The sequence below is a fragment of the Aethalodelphis obliquidens genome, unplaced genomic scaffold (genome assembly GCF_003676395.1).
Source record: "Aethalodelphis obliquidens isolate GAN/ISIS:26980383/991018 unplaced genomic scaffold, ASM367639v1 scaffold1, whole genome shotgun sequence".
Taxonomy (NCBI): domain Eukaryota; kingdom Metazoa; phylum Chordata; class Mammalia; order Artiodactyla; family Delphinidae; genus Aethalodelphis; species Aethalodelphis obliquidens.
This window is the reverse complement of record NW_020837945.1, coordinates 70,028,110-70,043,343: the sequence shown is the minus strand read 5'-3', so window position 1 is coordinate 70,043,343 and position 15,234 is coordinate 70,028,110. Positions and strand designations below refer to the sequence as shown.

At 54.3% G+C, this 15,234-nt stretch overlaps 1 protein-coding gene across 6 annotated transcripts in view; it reads left to right on the top strand.

Moving 5' to 3' along the window:
* ITGB5 (integrin subunit beta 5) overlaps positions 1-13,459 on the top strand; it is a 125,095-nt gene extending 111,636 nt beyond the window's left edge. For all 6 annotated transcript variants that reach the window (XM_027106912.1, XM_027106896.1, XM_027106931.1 and 3 more), the window contains 5 exons: positions 3,981-4,203; positions 8,048-8,151; positions 10,366-10,485; positions 11,828-11,994; positions 12,762-13,459. In XM_027106912.1, coding sequence (XP_026962713.1) covers positions 3,981-4,203; positions 8,048-8,151; positions 10,366-10,485; positions 11,828-11,994; positions 12,762-12,857 — 710 coding nt within the window. In that variant the 3' untranslated portion in view covers positions 12,858-13,459. The remainder of the gene's footprint in view (positions 1-3,980; positions 4,204-8,047; positions 8,152-10,365; positions 10,486-11,827; positions 11,995-12,761) is intronic.
* Positions 13,460-15,234: the final 1,775 nt, after the last annotated feature.

Sequence of the window (15,234 nt, the reverse complement as noted above, 5' to 3'; positions counted from 1 at the left end):
CAGGATCATGTTCCCATTCCCCCTCCAGTTCTCCTGGTGATTGATGGGTTATTGAGCCTGGGGACGGGACCGAATGACCCTTGTCATTTTAATAACATGTTCCTACTAGGACATTAGGAGAGGCCAAGGGCTGACCAGAGGATGTGGAAATCTCTGTACGTGCAGGTGGAGGGAAAGGCAGGTTGAGGCCCGAGTGCAGGGTCCGAGACCTTTGGATTAGGATAAATTGTGACCAGATTTACGAAGTTTATGACACTCTATATGGGTCACGCTTTCTCAGGGAGACTTGGAAACTTTAAACCGACGTGGCAAGCGGTTGCACCTTGTGGGCCGGCTCCCACCAGTCGGTAGAACCTCCTTGGAGGACAGTGTTGAGGAGGATTCTGAGGCCAAGCCCGGGTTCCAAGGCAGAGAATCCCCTGCTTAGACGGCACGGTCTGCGTGGGAGTGAAGGAGGACGAGGCATGCGTCACCTCTCTGCCATAGCTGCTTTCCATTGTCTTTGAGAGGCGGTGAACCACCTGACAGACAAACTGGGGCCATCACGGGAGTCCCCGAGGACAGCACTCCAGTGGCTTCAGCCGTTTCACCGAGCGTGGCTTCTCTCCTAGTTTGACTTGCTGGGACCTTGCGTTGGACTTGGCAAATGTTTGAGGCCAAAACGCCACGTGGATAAGGACTTTCCGAGGTCCCCCGGCCCTCAGCGGCTCCCACCTGCTAGCCCACCCTCCTCCTGTGGGCCGGGGCGCTTCTTGCTCTCACTCACAGGTTCTTTGCACAGCATTTCTTTCTCGCCACGTCCATGCCTCTCACGTGCTGTAGGAGGCTTTCAGGAACGGCGTAGGTCTCTGGCAGTGAGTCCCGTCCCTCTCCATGGAGCCGTGGTGACCTTGGATGAGTTGCCAGCTCGCACTCTCTCCTGCCCTTGACTCCTAACTCTGTAATTGCACCCCAGATCTAGGGACACCCTCAACTGCTTTGACTGTGGACTGGGTTTTGGAGCTCTCAGGTCTTCGTGATGTCAGATGTACCCAAGGCAGCTGGGTTTACTTGCCAGTTAACCGTCATGGTGGGAAGTACAGAGCAGCTGGCACCTTTGCCATCTTCTCAGTGAGCAGCAGATCTTTTCACATTAGATGCCCAGTCACCATGGGGAGCAAGTTCTCCCTTCAACACATACACACACCCATACTTCACCCCAAACGAAATAATATACTACCTCCTCACCAAACCTTCGACACTTTGGAATGTCGTGCTAGGTTTTTATTTGGTTCATTTTATATTGCTGCCAAAAACAGAGAAGGAAGGGAAACAACACTCACCATGTCAAACAAAGCAGTCTCTCTGGCCTGAGTAGTGTCTTTGCTGTTTGTAAATACGGCACCAGCCGTGCCTCTTACTTCCTCTATTTTTGCTTGACGGGATGGCATGATGTACAAGCCACTGGAGAGACCAGAGCTGTATTACAAACCACTCCTCAAGTGCACTGATAACTGCAACTCACTTTGAAATGCATTTAAAAAAATATGGATGGATGGAGGGATGGAGGGATGGAGGGATGTGTGATGAAGCAGCCGGCTGCGTACTGATGGTGGAACGGGGGTGGTGAGTGGATGGAGGTTCTCTTACAGTCCTTTCAACTTGCCTGCAGGTTTGGAATTGTCATAATAAAATGTTGGGGGGAAAATCACCCTGACGGTGAACCATTTTAATTTAAAACAGCCTCTTGACCAATGTGGTCCTGAGGCCGAGAGTTAGGGAGTTGTGCAGATTGGATCCATTTCATTTGGGAAGACTTCCCGTGGGGCGTGGTTTCCTGCTTGCCAGGGCTGTTCGGGGATCGGTGCAGAGGAAGGGTGTGCAGGCCTCCCTCCCTCGGGTGAGTTGTGCTCTCTGCTGCCCTTTCCCTCCCATGCCCCTACCCGCCCCCCCCCCCACCGTATAACCCATGAGCAGGGGTGCAGCTCTCTCCTGTGGCCCACACATCACACGCCAGCTTCCAGGCAGTTAAATTGTACTCCACAGCCTCCTCCTTGGTGGGGTCTGGCTTTCCTCACCTCTCCCAGAGGGCTGCCATGTGCCTCGGCGCTGGCTGTGAAGTGGGAGGGTGCTCTCGCCCAGCAAAGTATCTGCTGGGGCTCTGTATCCCCTGAGCTGCAGAGAGGCTGCCCCACATGCACGGGAGGGAGGGGAGGTCTGGCGGCTCCAGATGGCCTCCCTGCCTCCTGCAGATTCTAGGCTCAACAGGCAGACAGGTTGGGGAGGGGGACAGGAAGGAAGTGGGGTGAAGAGGCTCTCTGGAGTTAGGTCCTGACGTGAATTGTGGGTCGCACTCATTGGTGGTCTTAGAAGGTGCTGAGGTCCAACTACAAGGATAACTGACTCAGGAGCGGGAATAAAATGCAAGGCGCCCCTGTCTGATGCCATCCCCTGCCTGCCTGGTCTCCTGCTAGTATGTCAGTGGGTTCTCAGTAAATACAAATTCTTGGTGCTATTAATATTAGCCTTAGCAAAATGGCATGAGAAAGGACAATATGCTGCAGTGATAGTATAAGGAAGATTTTAAAAAATTAAGTGCTATCTGTAGCACCGCTTTCTGCCTCTGTTAGCAAAACATAGAGACTCCACTAACTGTCAAGCTCCTGGCCCCCTTGGAGGCTGGTGCTGTCCGTGCTTCTCGCTGTCCAGCGTGCACACGCGCGTGCCTGGTGCGCACACTTACTCAGTCCTCTGAGCCCAGCAGCTCCCCTGCCCTTGATGCCTGCAGAACCGGGAGGGGATGCCCAGCTCCTCCTCCCTTGCAGGCTGTGGAAAGGGTTCCTCCTGCAAGCGGGGAGCGGGGGCCCTTCAGCTGGTTCTCATCTTGATTAGGGCCTGCTCTGTCCTCTTCTCCTGAGAGGCTATGGATCCTGGAGTTCAGACCGTAGGCCCTGGAGCCCCACTCCCCGGTTTGGGTCCCGGCTCTGCAGCCGCTAGCTGTCTGGCCGTCAGCGAGCTGCTTCCTCCTTCCGTGTGTCAGTTTCATCACTTGTGCGCGTGGGATGGTTGGAAGAATTCATCGAGTTCGTGCTGTAAAGCCTGACACGCGCGTAGCGAGTTCGGTGTTAGCCGCTGCCGTCCCCCGTACCTGCTCGTGAGTCATCGGCTCTGGCCCGCGGCTCCAAGGCCAGAGCAAGAATCAGCGTCTCACTGAGACTGCGGGGCAACAACTCTGTTGGTTTCCTTCGTGGCTGTGTTAGGGTACCACAAATTTAGCGACTGAAAACAACTCAGATGTGTTCTCTTTTCTGGACGTTAGAGTCTGAAATCGTTTTCTCTGGCTGAAGTCGAGGTGGCAGCAGGGCCGCCCGCACTCCTCGCCCTGAGGGTCTGGGCGAGGACACTTCCCCTGCCTTTTCCCCTTTTCCGTCTTGCAGGACTGCGTTCCTTGCATTCCAGCCTCCTCGAGGTCTCCTCCTCCATCTTCAAAGGTGGCAGCGCAGCATCTTGCTTCTCCTGTCCGTTGCCACCTCCTTCTGTAGTCAGATCTCCCCGTGCCCCATATGGACCCTTGTGGGGACCTAGGGCCCCCCTGGATAATCCGGGAGAATCTCCCCCATCTTAAAATCCTTCACTTAATCACACTGCAGAGTCTCCTTTGCCATACGAGGTCACATTCACAGGTTCTGGGGCCATTAATCACGTAACACGGGAGACAGGAAGAAGCTCTCTGGTATCCTGGGCCTGTGGCACGACTTGGCCAAGTTCTGGACCGACTTGGAACAGCACTCAGCCCAGCCGGGCCATACGCACTGCCCGGGCGCCCTGCTGTCACCCCGTGTCAGCACCAGGCCGTCTTTGTCTGCCCAGACGGCCTGCGAGGGCACAGTCGGCGTCTCATTCTGTTGGATCCCCAGTGTGCGGCACACGGCAGGCGCTGGGCGGTTGGTTGTGTGTCCGTGTAAGCAGGCAGGCGCTGATGTGCCGTGTGTGTACTTTAGGCCATGGCGACTGTCACTGCGGAGAATGCAAATGCCACGCAGGTTACATCGGGGACAACTGTAACTGCTCGACAGACATCAGTACGTGCCAGGCCAGGGATGGCCAGATCTGCAGTGACCGCGGGCACTGTGTCTGTGGGCAGTGCCAGTGCACGGAGCCAGGGGCCTTTGGGGAGACGTGTGAGAAGTGCCCGACCTGCCTGGATGCTTGCAGCACCAAGAGGTAAAGCGCCGCCCCCTACACAGCCCTCCACCCCCACCCCCCGCCCCGCCCAACCCCAACGTCTCCCTCAGACCAGGCCTGCCATCCGGCCAGTCAGCCCTCAGGGCTGGCCAGCCTCTCACCCCCCATCCCCTGCATCTTCCCCACACAGACTTGCTGGGGATCGAAACTCTTACTAACATTAACTAGAATAGGGTCTTTGAAACACTGGTTGCATGGGGATTTTGTAAAAAAAAAAAAACGAAATCAAAACAACAGCAACAAAAACTGTTACTCTGTTCCTAAACAAGTTTAGAAGTTATAGGATTACTGAGTTAAATGAAATTAAACTGATTTTAGTACCAAAATAGCATCTTCTTGAGCCTTTAGTGTGTCACTGAGTATTTTAAAAGGACATTCAGCATGCATCTTTCTTCCAAATGAATTTGGCCTCCTGCCCCATTAACATCTCCCAAACAATGTTTCACAGGCCCCCCCCATATGGGAAATGCTGCTTTAAACAAAACATCATCAGAAGGTAAACTGGACAGGAGGGCACCCGACCTAGATAAGGCAAGCCAGGAACAAGCGACAGTGGCTCTGGCATTTTCCGCTCCATTTGTACAGATGATGGAGTGGGTCTCTGCGCTGCTGCTGAACGCAGATTGTCCAGGCGCGGGTTCCAGGCCTCCACCGACCCAGCCACGGGGTTACATTCCCCTGTTGACCTCCCCACGGCTCTGCCCTTCACACTCTGCCAGAGTGCGAATGAGACGGAATTAAATCAGGGAGTTATGCCAGCGGGAAAGCAAGAGTGACGGTTTCTCTTGAATTTTGCTAGAGAAACAGCTGCGCCATCAGCGCCCGTGTCCTAAGGGGCCGGGAGGGAGGGCACAGATAATCAGGAACAAATAATAATACAGACGTTGTTTCTCTTTGGCTGGGAAACGCAACCGTGCAGTTTTTTTTTGGCAGATTTCCCTTCCAAACCCCTGGCTCGGGCTCCTAATGAGACGAGTTCATGCTCCCTGAGCAGCGTGGCTGCCGGTCAGTCTGCACTCAGAAACGTTCTGGGTGGCAGAACCCCTGGTTGGATGTTTGCCACAAATAATCCAGGCGTGGGTAATTGAAAGCTGGCCGCAGATGCAGAGACAAGATAGACAGGGCCAGATTTTATTCTGTGTAATTAGAGGGAAGCCAGGCAGAGTAAGCGAGAAGAAACACAGATCTACCTTAGACCTGCTGAGAGCAGGGAAACAACAGAAATCCAAATAGAAACATCCCAGGGGAAGGAGGAGGTTAGGATCCTGGATCTGGAGCCCAAATAGCTGTGGCTATCTGAGCCTGGAATCGTGGCCATTATCAACATTGAATGCCTGAGGGAGGTGCCCTGCCCCCAGCTCTCCCACCAGCAGAACCCTGTTGAGTATGGGCTCCCAGACCTTGGGGCATATGAGGTTGATGGGGGTTGGTGCCAAGCTAGGACAATACACATGGAACCAATAAAGGCAGATCAAGCCTGTTTCTTTCCTTCTTCCGGAGCAGCAGGGCAATATAGGGTTGGCTTAGGTCAGTTAAAAGGCCTCTTGGGAAGACCACCTTCGCTTTAAATGTTTAAAGCATTCATTGCCAAGAAGACGTAGACTTGGTGATGTGTTATCCATTAAGCAATATCAAAGGAGCAAGGAGAGCAAAGAGATGCCGTAGGGGAAACTCACTCATCCTTCCTTGTCTCCGGGCCACACTGACACAGTCTCTTTCACAGCCTAGTTGTCACTTTTTTTTTTTTTTAAACAAAGTACCTTTGATAGTGCCTTACTTCAGGCTGTTTTTCTACTTGCTGCTTTGCTGAGAGCCAACAGGTTTTGAATGCCTATGTCCTTTTTTTTCTGGGGTTTCAGAGCAGTCAATCTCCACTTTCTAGAACTAACCAAACACGCTCTTCACCTTGGGTGAGTTCCTATTCAGTTTCAGCCGATTGCAATTAACAGTCTCGCTGAGCAAAGTCTGTCTCAGCAACTTGTTTGTTTCAAGGCCAGACATTTTAATACGTGACTACAGTAGATCACAAGATTCAATCCAGTATGCGGAGCACACAGGTTAAACTCATCTGTCCACGTGGATGATTAGGGAATGTTCCCTGGCAGCGGCCCTGTGGTTTCATGACAACAGGGCATGCAGATGGAGGGCTCAGTGAATCCTAGCGGAGACCGGAAGCAGCCGCCTTTCTTTGCAGTGTGTTAATCCACGGTGGAGGAGGGGCAGTGGCGTCAGCGTGAATGACTGGCGCTGGAGCCACGCCTTCCTGGCGCCCAGCCAAGTCTCAGTTGACTGCCCGCTGGGGCTCTGGCCTCCGGAGAGGTGCAAACATTACCTACTTGTTTAACTTCAGAATGTTTCCATGAAGTCATTACCAGGAGAGTGGGATTCTGTGGCCAATCCGAGGATAGGTGGATTCTTAAGCATATTAGGACCCTGGTAAGAAAGTCTTCCCTGCTTTCCCTCCACAGTCTACTCATTCGCCCATTCCTCCTCGATGTTCAGACAGTGGAGTAAGGACTCAGGGAGAAACTTGACAGAGAGGCAGGTGCCTGGGTGCTGGAACCTGCTGTCACTGATTCCTCACTTCCCTCACCTGTAAAATAGGGCGACTTAATGAAACGCTCCCAGCTCCCTTCAGGCCACAGTTTCTGCCCTGGAAAGGTAGTGACTGGTCTCTCCATCCCACGGAACTTTTAAATGATACTAATAAAGGCAATGCATTGTGATGGTACAACCCTCCATATTTTTGCCAGGGAGATTTCCAGACACGCAGCCCCTTTGGTCCCCACAGGCCTGTGGGGTAGGTTGGGCTGCTGTCCCCCCATGTGGCTGAGGCTCCCCTGCCCTCGGGTGCCAGGGCACAGCGGCAGGGAGGCAGTGGCCCCCCCCAGCACACTTGGCTCTGGAGTCCTCACCCCATTTCCTGGGAAACCTCTCCTTTGGGGTCTCTCACCATCCTTGCCGGCCACCGAGCACCATCACTTCAGAAAGTTCCTGCACGTTCCCCATCAGCTGGCTGTTTTGTTCCAACCCACTTCTCCCTGGAGTTGAGTTCTCAGCATCTCATCTATGCTCCCCCATCCCCCAGTCCCCCATAGAGGTCAGAGACCCTCTCTCCCCTCCACAACAAGCTTTACGGACCCTTAGAGCTTAGCTCCCCTGCCAGGTGGGCTCTGTGTGGGAGCAGGAAGGGGGCAAGGGCCTGAGAGTCTCCAGGACGGTGCTTCTCAGCCCTCACCTTTACTCAGAATCCCCAAGAGCCCAGGTCCAGCCCCAGAGGTTCGGATTCCATGGGTGTGGTTGGGCCCAGGCAGTGGTGTTTTGTCTTGAAAGCCCACCCAGAGAGTTTAATGTGCTGAGAGCCCTGCCTGGGTGATGGTCTCCTGGTGGGGATCCTGGGAATTGGGGCCATGGGAGGGTGAGGACCCCTCTTCGAGGCCAGGAACACTTCTTTATCTTCAGAAACTTCTTGTTTGGGGCAGGCTCCTCAGTGAGGCACTGGGTGCACCGGAGTGCAGGTGGATTTGCCTCCTGGGGTCAGAATTGGAAAGGTTTCCAACCTGCAACTTGACATGTGTGCCAGACATGCTTCTAAACCCACATGTGTTCCTCCAAGAACCCTTGGGCTTCCCTGCATGATAGCAGCAAGAAGGACAGAGAAAAAATGTTCCTTGAGGCCAAACATCTGAACATGGGCGAAGTTAAAGCCTTCAGGGGCTTGCAGGAGGGCGGGGACCCTGCACCCTTGGGACATGCACTCAGTTACATGTGTGGAGTTACTACCCAGCATCTAACACCCACATTTCCTGCCTCTTTTCCAAAGAGACTGTGTTGAGTGCTTGCTGCTTCACTCAGGGAGCTCAGCTGACAACCAGACCTGCCAGAACCTGTGCAAGGATGAGGTGATCACACGGGTGGACACCATCGGTGAGTGTGGGGAGCGGCCCCGGGCAGCCGGCCCCTTCTGGATCTTGGCAGACGTGTAGAGACTTTCTCCCTCGTGGGGACGATCTTCAGGGCTGCCTGGCAGACAGGAGGGTAGTTTTAACCTTGACTTAGGAAGCAACCTCAGTGTCCTTTGGCTAGTCCTGGCTGGCTCCCCAAGAGGACTTGGAGTACCTGTGTTAGGTCATAGGTTCTGGGCTCTCCAGGGTGTAAGACCTTCCTGTTCTTAAGTTTCTGTCCCATCCCTGAAGCCTAGTCCCTTCCTACATCTTCTCCCAGGCTTCCTGAGAAGTTGGTATATTAGTTAGAATAAGTACTGTTAGCTGCTACAACAAACAAACCCCAAACCTCAATGACTTAACAAAATAAAAGTCAGTTTGTCACTCCCTCGAAGTCCAGTGAAGATGTTTTTGGTTGACAAGGCCTCTCTGTGCTCCTTCAGGAGCCCAGGCACCCTCTAGATTGTGTTTCCACCCTCCCCCGGGTCCTCAGAATTCTCTCCATTGAATCTGCAAATGGGGAAAGATCATGGGGGAGGTTTACATGGGTGGGGCCTGGAAGTGGTGCACACGACATCTCCCCCACCCAGAGCTCAGTCATCCAGCCACGTTTACTGCAAGGATGGCGGGAAGTGTCGTGCAGCTGTGCCCAGGAAGCTGGGAAACCATGTTTGGTGACCAGCTAGCCAGTCTCTGTTTGGCCTCAGCCCAGCGCAGTTCTCGCGGTGCTCTGCCCGCGTTAGACGAGGCAGAGCTCACATTCTGTGCGAATGAACCCGGGGTGGGGTGCTACCCTGGCTCTTCCTCATTCCTACAGGTCTCCCCACTCCTTTTTCCTGCCTCCCTGATCTTGAGTGATGCTCTGGCCGAATCATGGCTCCTGAGGCTGCCGAGTCATGTATTCCGCCAACACATATTCATTGAGCACCTACTGTGTGCCAGGGCTGTACCACAGCAGGGAACCCCTGCCCCTGCCTCCCCGAATCCGGCCTCTCATGCCCGTTTTCCTGCCCTGCTTCTGTCTTGTGACTTGAGGTCTGGCTCACAGCAAGTTCTGCCCGCAGACCTGGGGCCGTTGCCCCCTGACTGGGCACCCACAGAAAGATGGCGATGCCCCCCCCCCCGGCCCACTGACTACTTACTCGCTCTGGAGCAAATGCAGCTGTTCACGCACAGCTGCCTCTCCCTCTGCCCCTTTGTCATGAACCAGTTGCTTCACAGAGAAGGTTTCTGTCGCGTTCACCAGTTATCCTTTCCCTTCCTTCCCCCAGGCTTTCTCATACCCAGGCTCGCTCACACTCACCCAGACCAGGCTTAGGACTGGGGGCCGAGAGCAAACGCCCAGGCCTCCGTGTCTGATAACCACTCAGAATTGTCTGGTTCTAGGTGGTGCTCCTTGGAGCAACAGGGTTACAACGGGCAGAGCTAGAAAGCATTTCGTGTCACAAAATTGCCCACAGTTGTCACTCAGGACCGGTGGGTCATTCCCTTACCACCCGCCTCTCTGTTGCTTCACACCCTTCCCGCTTCCTTTCCACCCTGGAAACCAGTCTAATCCTGTCCCGGGGGAGGCTGGGAATGCAGACAGTGCCTGGGGGGGTGGAGCTGGGGGGAGTGGGGTTGGCGATACCTTCCCCTCAGGTAACAGCCGCGTGGGGATGGCAGGTGCTGAGGCAGCTTGAGGAAGGGGGCTTCTCACTACGGGGAGCGAGGCCAGCGGTGCGCACCGTGGGTGGGAGGTGCAGTCTCTCATCCACCCACCCTCCTTGCCGCGTGGGTCTTTTTGGTTTCTCATCTCAGGCAAGCGCCGCTGCCTCCTGGCCTCTGCAGCCGGCTCTCAGCCAGGTAGACTCAAGCCTGAACTCTCAGGCCTCCGCGGACAGCAGGATGGCCCTTTTCTTTACCCAATTCCGTTGCCCGGTCCCGCCCCAGCAGTAGTGCCCCCTCTCCTTTCACCCCAGTGAGCCTGCGGAGGCCTGCCTCGCATGGAAGGGAATTCGTGTCCCCGGCGCAGCCTAACTTAGCGCTGGGCCTGCGTTCTTGATGTGAGAAATTCATTTTTAAGGTCCAGCCTTCCCTTTAAGCCTCTCTGCGCCCCCTTTTCTCCTTTGCGGGGTCCCGGCTCCTCACCCGTCCCTTAGCCGCTCTGCATCACTCAGAGACACACTCAGGACATTTCTGCTTGGTTTTCTTCCAGTGAAAGATGACCAGGAGGCTGTGCTTTGTTTCTACAAAACTGCCAAGGATTGTGTGATGATGTTCACGTACGCAGAGCTCCCCAGTGGGAAGTCCAACTTGACAGTCCTCAGGGAGCCAGGTGGGTGAGGGCCACTTCCGTCTGCTCCCCCTGAGGGCTCGGTTTCTGATGCATTACCCGTTCTCTCCTCACCATCCTTTCCAAACTCCAGAGAGAGGAGGGATACAGTCCCATATAAAGATCAAGATCTCAGGTCGCCTCTACCTGACTGCTAGAGTTTAGAAGAAAGATGGTTGTATATCTTGGGGACCCATCACGGGGCCGGAGCTTGGGGGGGGGGGCATGACTTGGGGGAATGGGAGTTATAGGAGGATAGTGCCCTGCCCTGGAGGAGTGTCTCATCTTGAAGGAGGGGACACGGGGGTGACAGTAAGCTCAGAACACACTTAGCCTACATGGCTAATGGTGGTGCGAGCATGCAGGGCAGGTCTGGACCATCAAGGCTGGGCGTCAGGAAGCATCTGGGTACACACAGCCCTAGCCGGGCTGCCGCTTCCCGGAGTGGAGTCCTAGAAGGGCAGATGGAGCGCTGGGGTGACATTCCTGCAGGTGCCATGCCTCGCTCCCTGGGCCCCTGAGGACGGCACGCTCTCATCTAACAGGGGCAATTCTTCCCCACGCTCTGGGCCCGGGGACCAATGGCCCTTTTCCTTGGGGTAATGAGGGTTTCTAGTATGACCCCTTTCATTCTTCTCTGGTGGAGGTGGCCGGGGCAGAGATGGGTGGTGCAGAAAAAGATCTGCTCTGTTCCTTTCAAAACATTGCAAACTGTTTTTCCAAATGGGGCTAGACCACATAATGTGCCTTCCCTAGGCCAGAGGCAGAGGGAAGGATTGTGGTCCTAGCCCAGGATGCACGCCTGTAAGAATGAGGCTCTGTTTCCAAGCGCTGTCTTTGCGGTTCTTTGAAAATAAGCACATTTGCTCCAAAGGCTCCACACTAAGGGCTTACAAGTGTTGGCTGGCCCCCAGCCCAGCCCTGTGGAAGCAGCTTCATGAAACCTCCTGCCGCCCAGTCTACTCCTGAAACTATTTACGTGAAAGCTGAGACCTGGTCCAGCGTCCTGCACGGGAGGTGGGGCCGGGCTGGGGCGTGGGTGCTTCGCGCTGGGGAGATGCAGCCGTACACACAGCGTGTGGGAGAAAGTGGAGCCGCCACCAAGGTTCTCCTAGACTTTGCCATTGACTTACTGTGTGGCCTTGGAACAGTGACCAGTTCTCTTTGAATCTTCCACTTTATGTGCATTGGAGAAACCTGCCTGCCACCCAGGTCTCTCAGAAGCAGTGTGGGGATCTCAGAGAATCCAGGGAAGGCCTCTGGGGAGAGCTGACGGGCCTAAGGGCGGGGGGTGGGGGCACGGTGATGGCGGTAGCTTTGCTCATCGTGCCCTGGTCCCCTCCAGAGTGTGGAACTGCCCCCAATGCCATGACCATCCTCCTGGCCGTGGTCGGCAGCATCATCCTGATTGGGCTTGCGCTCCTGGCCATCTGGAAGCTGCTTGTCACCATCCACGACCGGAGAGAGTTTGCGAAGTTCCAGAGTGAGCGATCCAGGGCCCGCTACGAAATGGTAAGCCAGGGGAAGTTGGAAGGAGAAAAAATGTCAAGCTTAGCAGTCCAGCTGAGGGCAAGCAGAGGCCCACTAACGTCTTTGGGATTCAGAACAAAGAAGCGAGGACTTTCCCGGTGGTGCAGCGGTTAAGACTCTGCGCTTCCACTGCAGGGGGCTTGGGTTCGATCCCTGGTCGGGGAACTAAGATCCCACACGCTGCGCAGTGCAGCCAAAAAATTAAAAAGAACAAAACAAAAAACACGAAGAGGCGAAACCTGAGAGGCAGCGTGTGCCCAGTTCTGGACGCCCTGCACGGAGCCCCGCAGCAGGCCCCGGTCGGGAGGCTCACCGGCGGAGGCGCTCGCCACAGCCTGAGCAGGGAGGCCGTGTCCAGCGGTCCAGGAGAGGGTCCCACGTGCTCACAGTCTATCGCAGTGTCCGTGTGTGTCTTATCTCCCCAAGCAGACTGCACGTTCCTGAAGGACTGAGCAAGTGGGAGCACCCCCTGAATCCCCAGTGAGTGTGTAAACCTGCAAGGGACTTCAGAGACCATCTAACAGACACGGCCGCTCGTTTCAGAGATGGAGAGAGAAAGCTCAGGGAGGGGCGGGACCGTCCAGGCCGGCTTAGAGGAGCCAGTCTTGAAGCAAAAGGCCGTTGCCTTCACCCGCGGGCGGGGCCCACTGCCTTCCTGGGTGACTGACCCTAGAAGGGCCTCCAACCCTGTGTGTGTGCGAATGAACGAATGAACTAACACACGTCCTCTTACCCCCCGCGTTCTCTAGGCTTCAAACCCTCTGTACAGAAAGCCCATCTCCACGCACACCGTGGATTTCACCTTCAACAAGTTCAACAAATCCTACAATGGCACAGTGGACTGATGGCTCCTTCCCCTCAGAGGGCTGGAGGGGCAAGCGGTCACGCCGGAGACGGACACGCTTTGGACAGCTGCTCGGCTTGAGCACGGTTCCCTGCACGGCCAAGCGCAGAGACCTTCCGGTGAGCCTGGGCGAGGAGCCCGCACAGGAAGGTGCCCGGCCGTACCCCCTGGCCACCCCTCCAAGCCCGGCGACAGCGCTCTAGGCTTCCCTCAGCACCTCCAGCTTGTCCCAATGAACTGCTGAGATGCAGGCTGTGTCTCCCTTCCGGGAGGGCTGGGCCTCCAGGCTGGCCGGATGAGAAGGCTCTCGGGAGTGTCAGAGTGAGTAGAACCCACACAGTCTGGCTTCGCCCCCGTTGATCATCTTTAAATGAACTAAAGTGACCGTGCATCTCTGGTATAGTTCCGACTCCTGAGAATGACCTCCCTGGTGTCTCTGCCTTGCACATGGCTGTTGGTGATGGGATTACTGAGACGCCTGTTGAAGGCACGTAGTTTGCAGATGTCAACTTTCTTCCCGTCTGTGTGTGTTTAGTACTTTCGTAACAGAAAGGAAAGAGATTTTTTGGGATTGAAAGTAAAGATTAAAACCAAAAGATTTTGTGTTTGCCTGACGCTCTTTACGACGTGCACGTTCCTTTCTGAAGTGGATGGTGCCCCAGTGGGGATTGAAATGGCTGAGTACTCACTCAGGGGACGCCACCCAAGCCAGTCCAATACTCCGGGCCAGGGCTCATCACACGGGGCTCTGTGCGGTACCCAGGGGGTTAGCAGGGGTGGCCCTAGGTAAGCAGGTGTCTTTGGAGCCTCTGAGCTTTTACTTAAAGAAAAAGTTTAGGCTAGAAACCGTGAAGACCACCCCTCTGGCCTCCCTGCCCTGTTCCCAGGTGCTAAGGCTGGAAATAGATTGTGCAGATGAAGAAGGGTCAAGCTGTGGCTTCCACACACAGTCCCTTCTTGCATGATTATTGACAACAGTTTCCTTCCAGTGCCCTCCCCAGCCGAAGTCCTGTGCCCCAAAGCACAAAACCCATTTCAGCTGTCCTTCCCCGCAGGGCCCTTAAGTCCCCTCTGTTCTCGTATCTGAGTCCAAAGTTATCTGGGAATAGGAATCCCTCGTTTGTAGAAGAGGAAACAGATTGCTAGAGGGGGGCAGTGGCTTTCCCACGTGTCACAAGGCTAACTGATGACAAGCTGGTACAAAGAGCCAGGGCTCAGGTGCAGCGCCGGCCTCCTGCTACCTGCTCCTTTCTGTAAAGTCTCTTTCACTAATCACTTTGCTGCTGCTGGCATCACTTCAAGGCTATTGGGCTTTCATCCCAGATTCATCTGTTCTCAGCCTGGACCAAGTTCCCTCTGCTTCATTTTGGCAAACACTAAGACAAATGTCTGTCAGTAAACAGACTATTTATTACCTGCGGCAAATATGAACAGATTCTGTGTTTCCTTTGTCCTGTGTAATTAGGATGAAACAGAGACCTTGTGACTTGGTGAAGCTGCCTTAAATCCTTTTTGGAATAAAGCCAAATGTAGATAAATAGACAAAATAGACACGTGGCGGTTTTGAGACTTTTCTAAACTGAGGAAAATACGATTTCGGAAGAAACTTTGGGTTTCTCTTTTGTTTGATTGTGGCTTTCCTGGTGACACATCATTTACTTGCTCGAAGTCTCATTTTCCATCAGGCAGCTCTGTAAGGGCACAGCGTTCTTGAGCTACAGACAGAAAGGATGAGTTGCTCCAGGCTTCCCCCGGATGTGGAAGTTAGGGCTGTTTCCTCGGTGACACCAGATGGCTGTTGATGGAGCTGTCGCTGACAGTGCCCTGCTGCCCCCTGCTGGAAGCTCTGGGAACAGCTGTTCGGAGACCTGACTCCTGAGATTCTGACCCAGGGTGTGGTTCCCTTACTTCTTTCCTCTGGTGATTTGGCCGTGCCCTCACCGCCCCCCCCCCCCCACCCCCGTTAACACAGGTAACAGAGCAGGTGGGTTGCAAAGCTCTCTCAAACCGAGGGCTGATAGGCATTTTCTTTCGTTGCTGGGCTGTGGAAGCACACAGGTGGGAGTGACCTACCTCCTCGTTGTGTGGCCGCAGGGACCCCTACAAGGAGCACCTGGTGGTCTCTGGAAAATTCTTTACTCGTATCTGTTTGGAAAGGTGATCAGTAATGCGCTTGTTTGTTGGAAAGGAAGAGTGGGGAGGGACTATTTACCTTTAAAATCAATCTATATTGATTTAATACAGATTTCCAAATGGTACTTATTTTTATTGATTGATTTTAACAATTTACTTTTCTAATGCAAAAGTACATGGAAAAGATGGAAAATAAAGAGGTCATAAAGAAATAAAAACACAGAGGTAACGACTCTTGCCCTTTT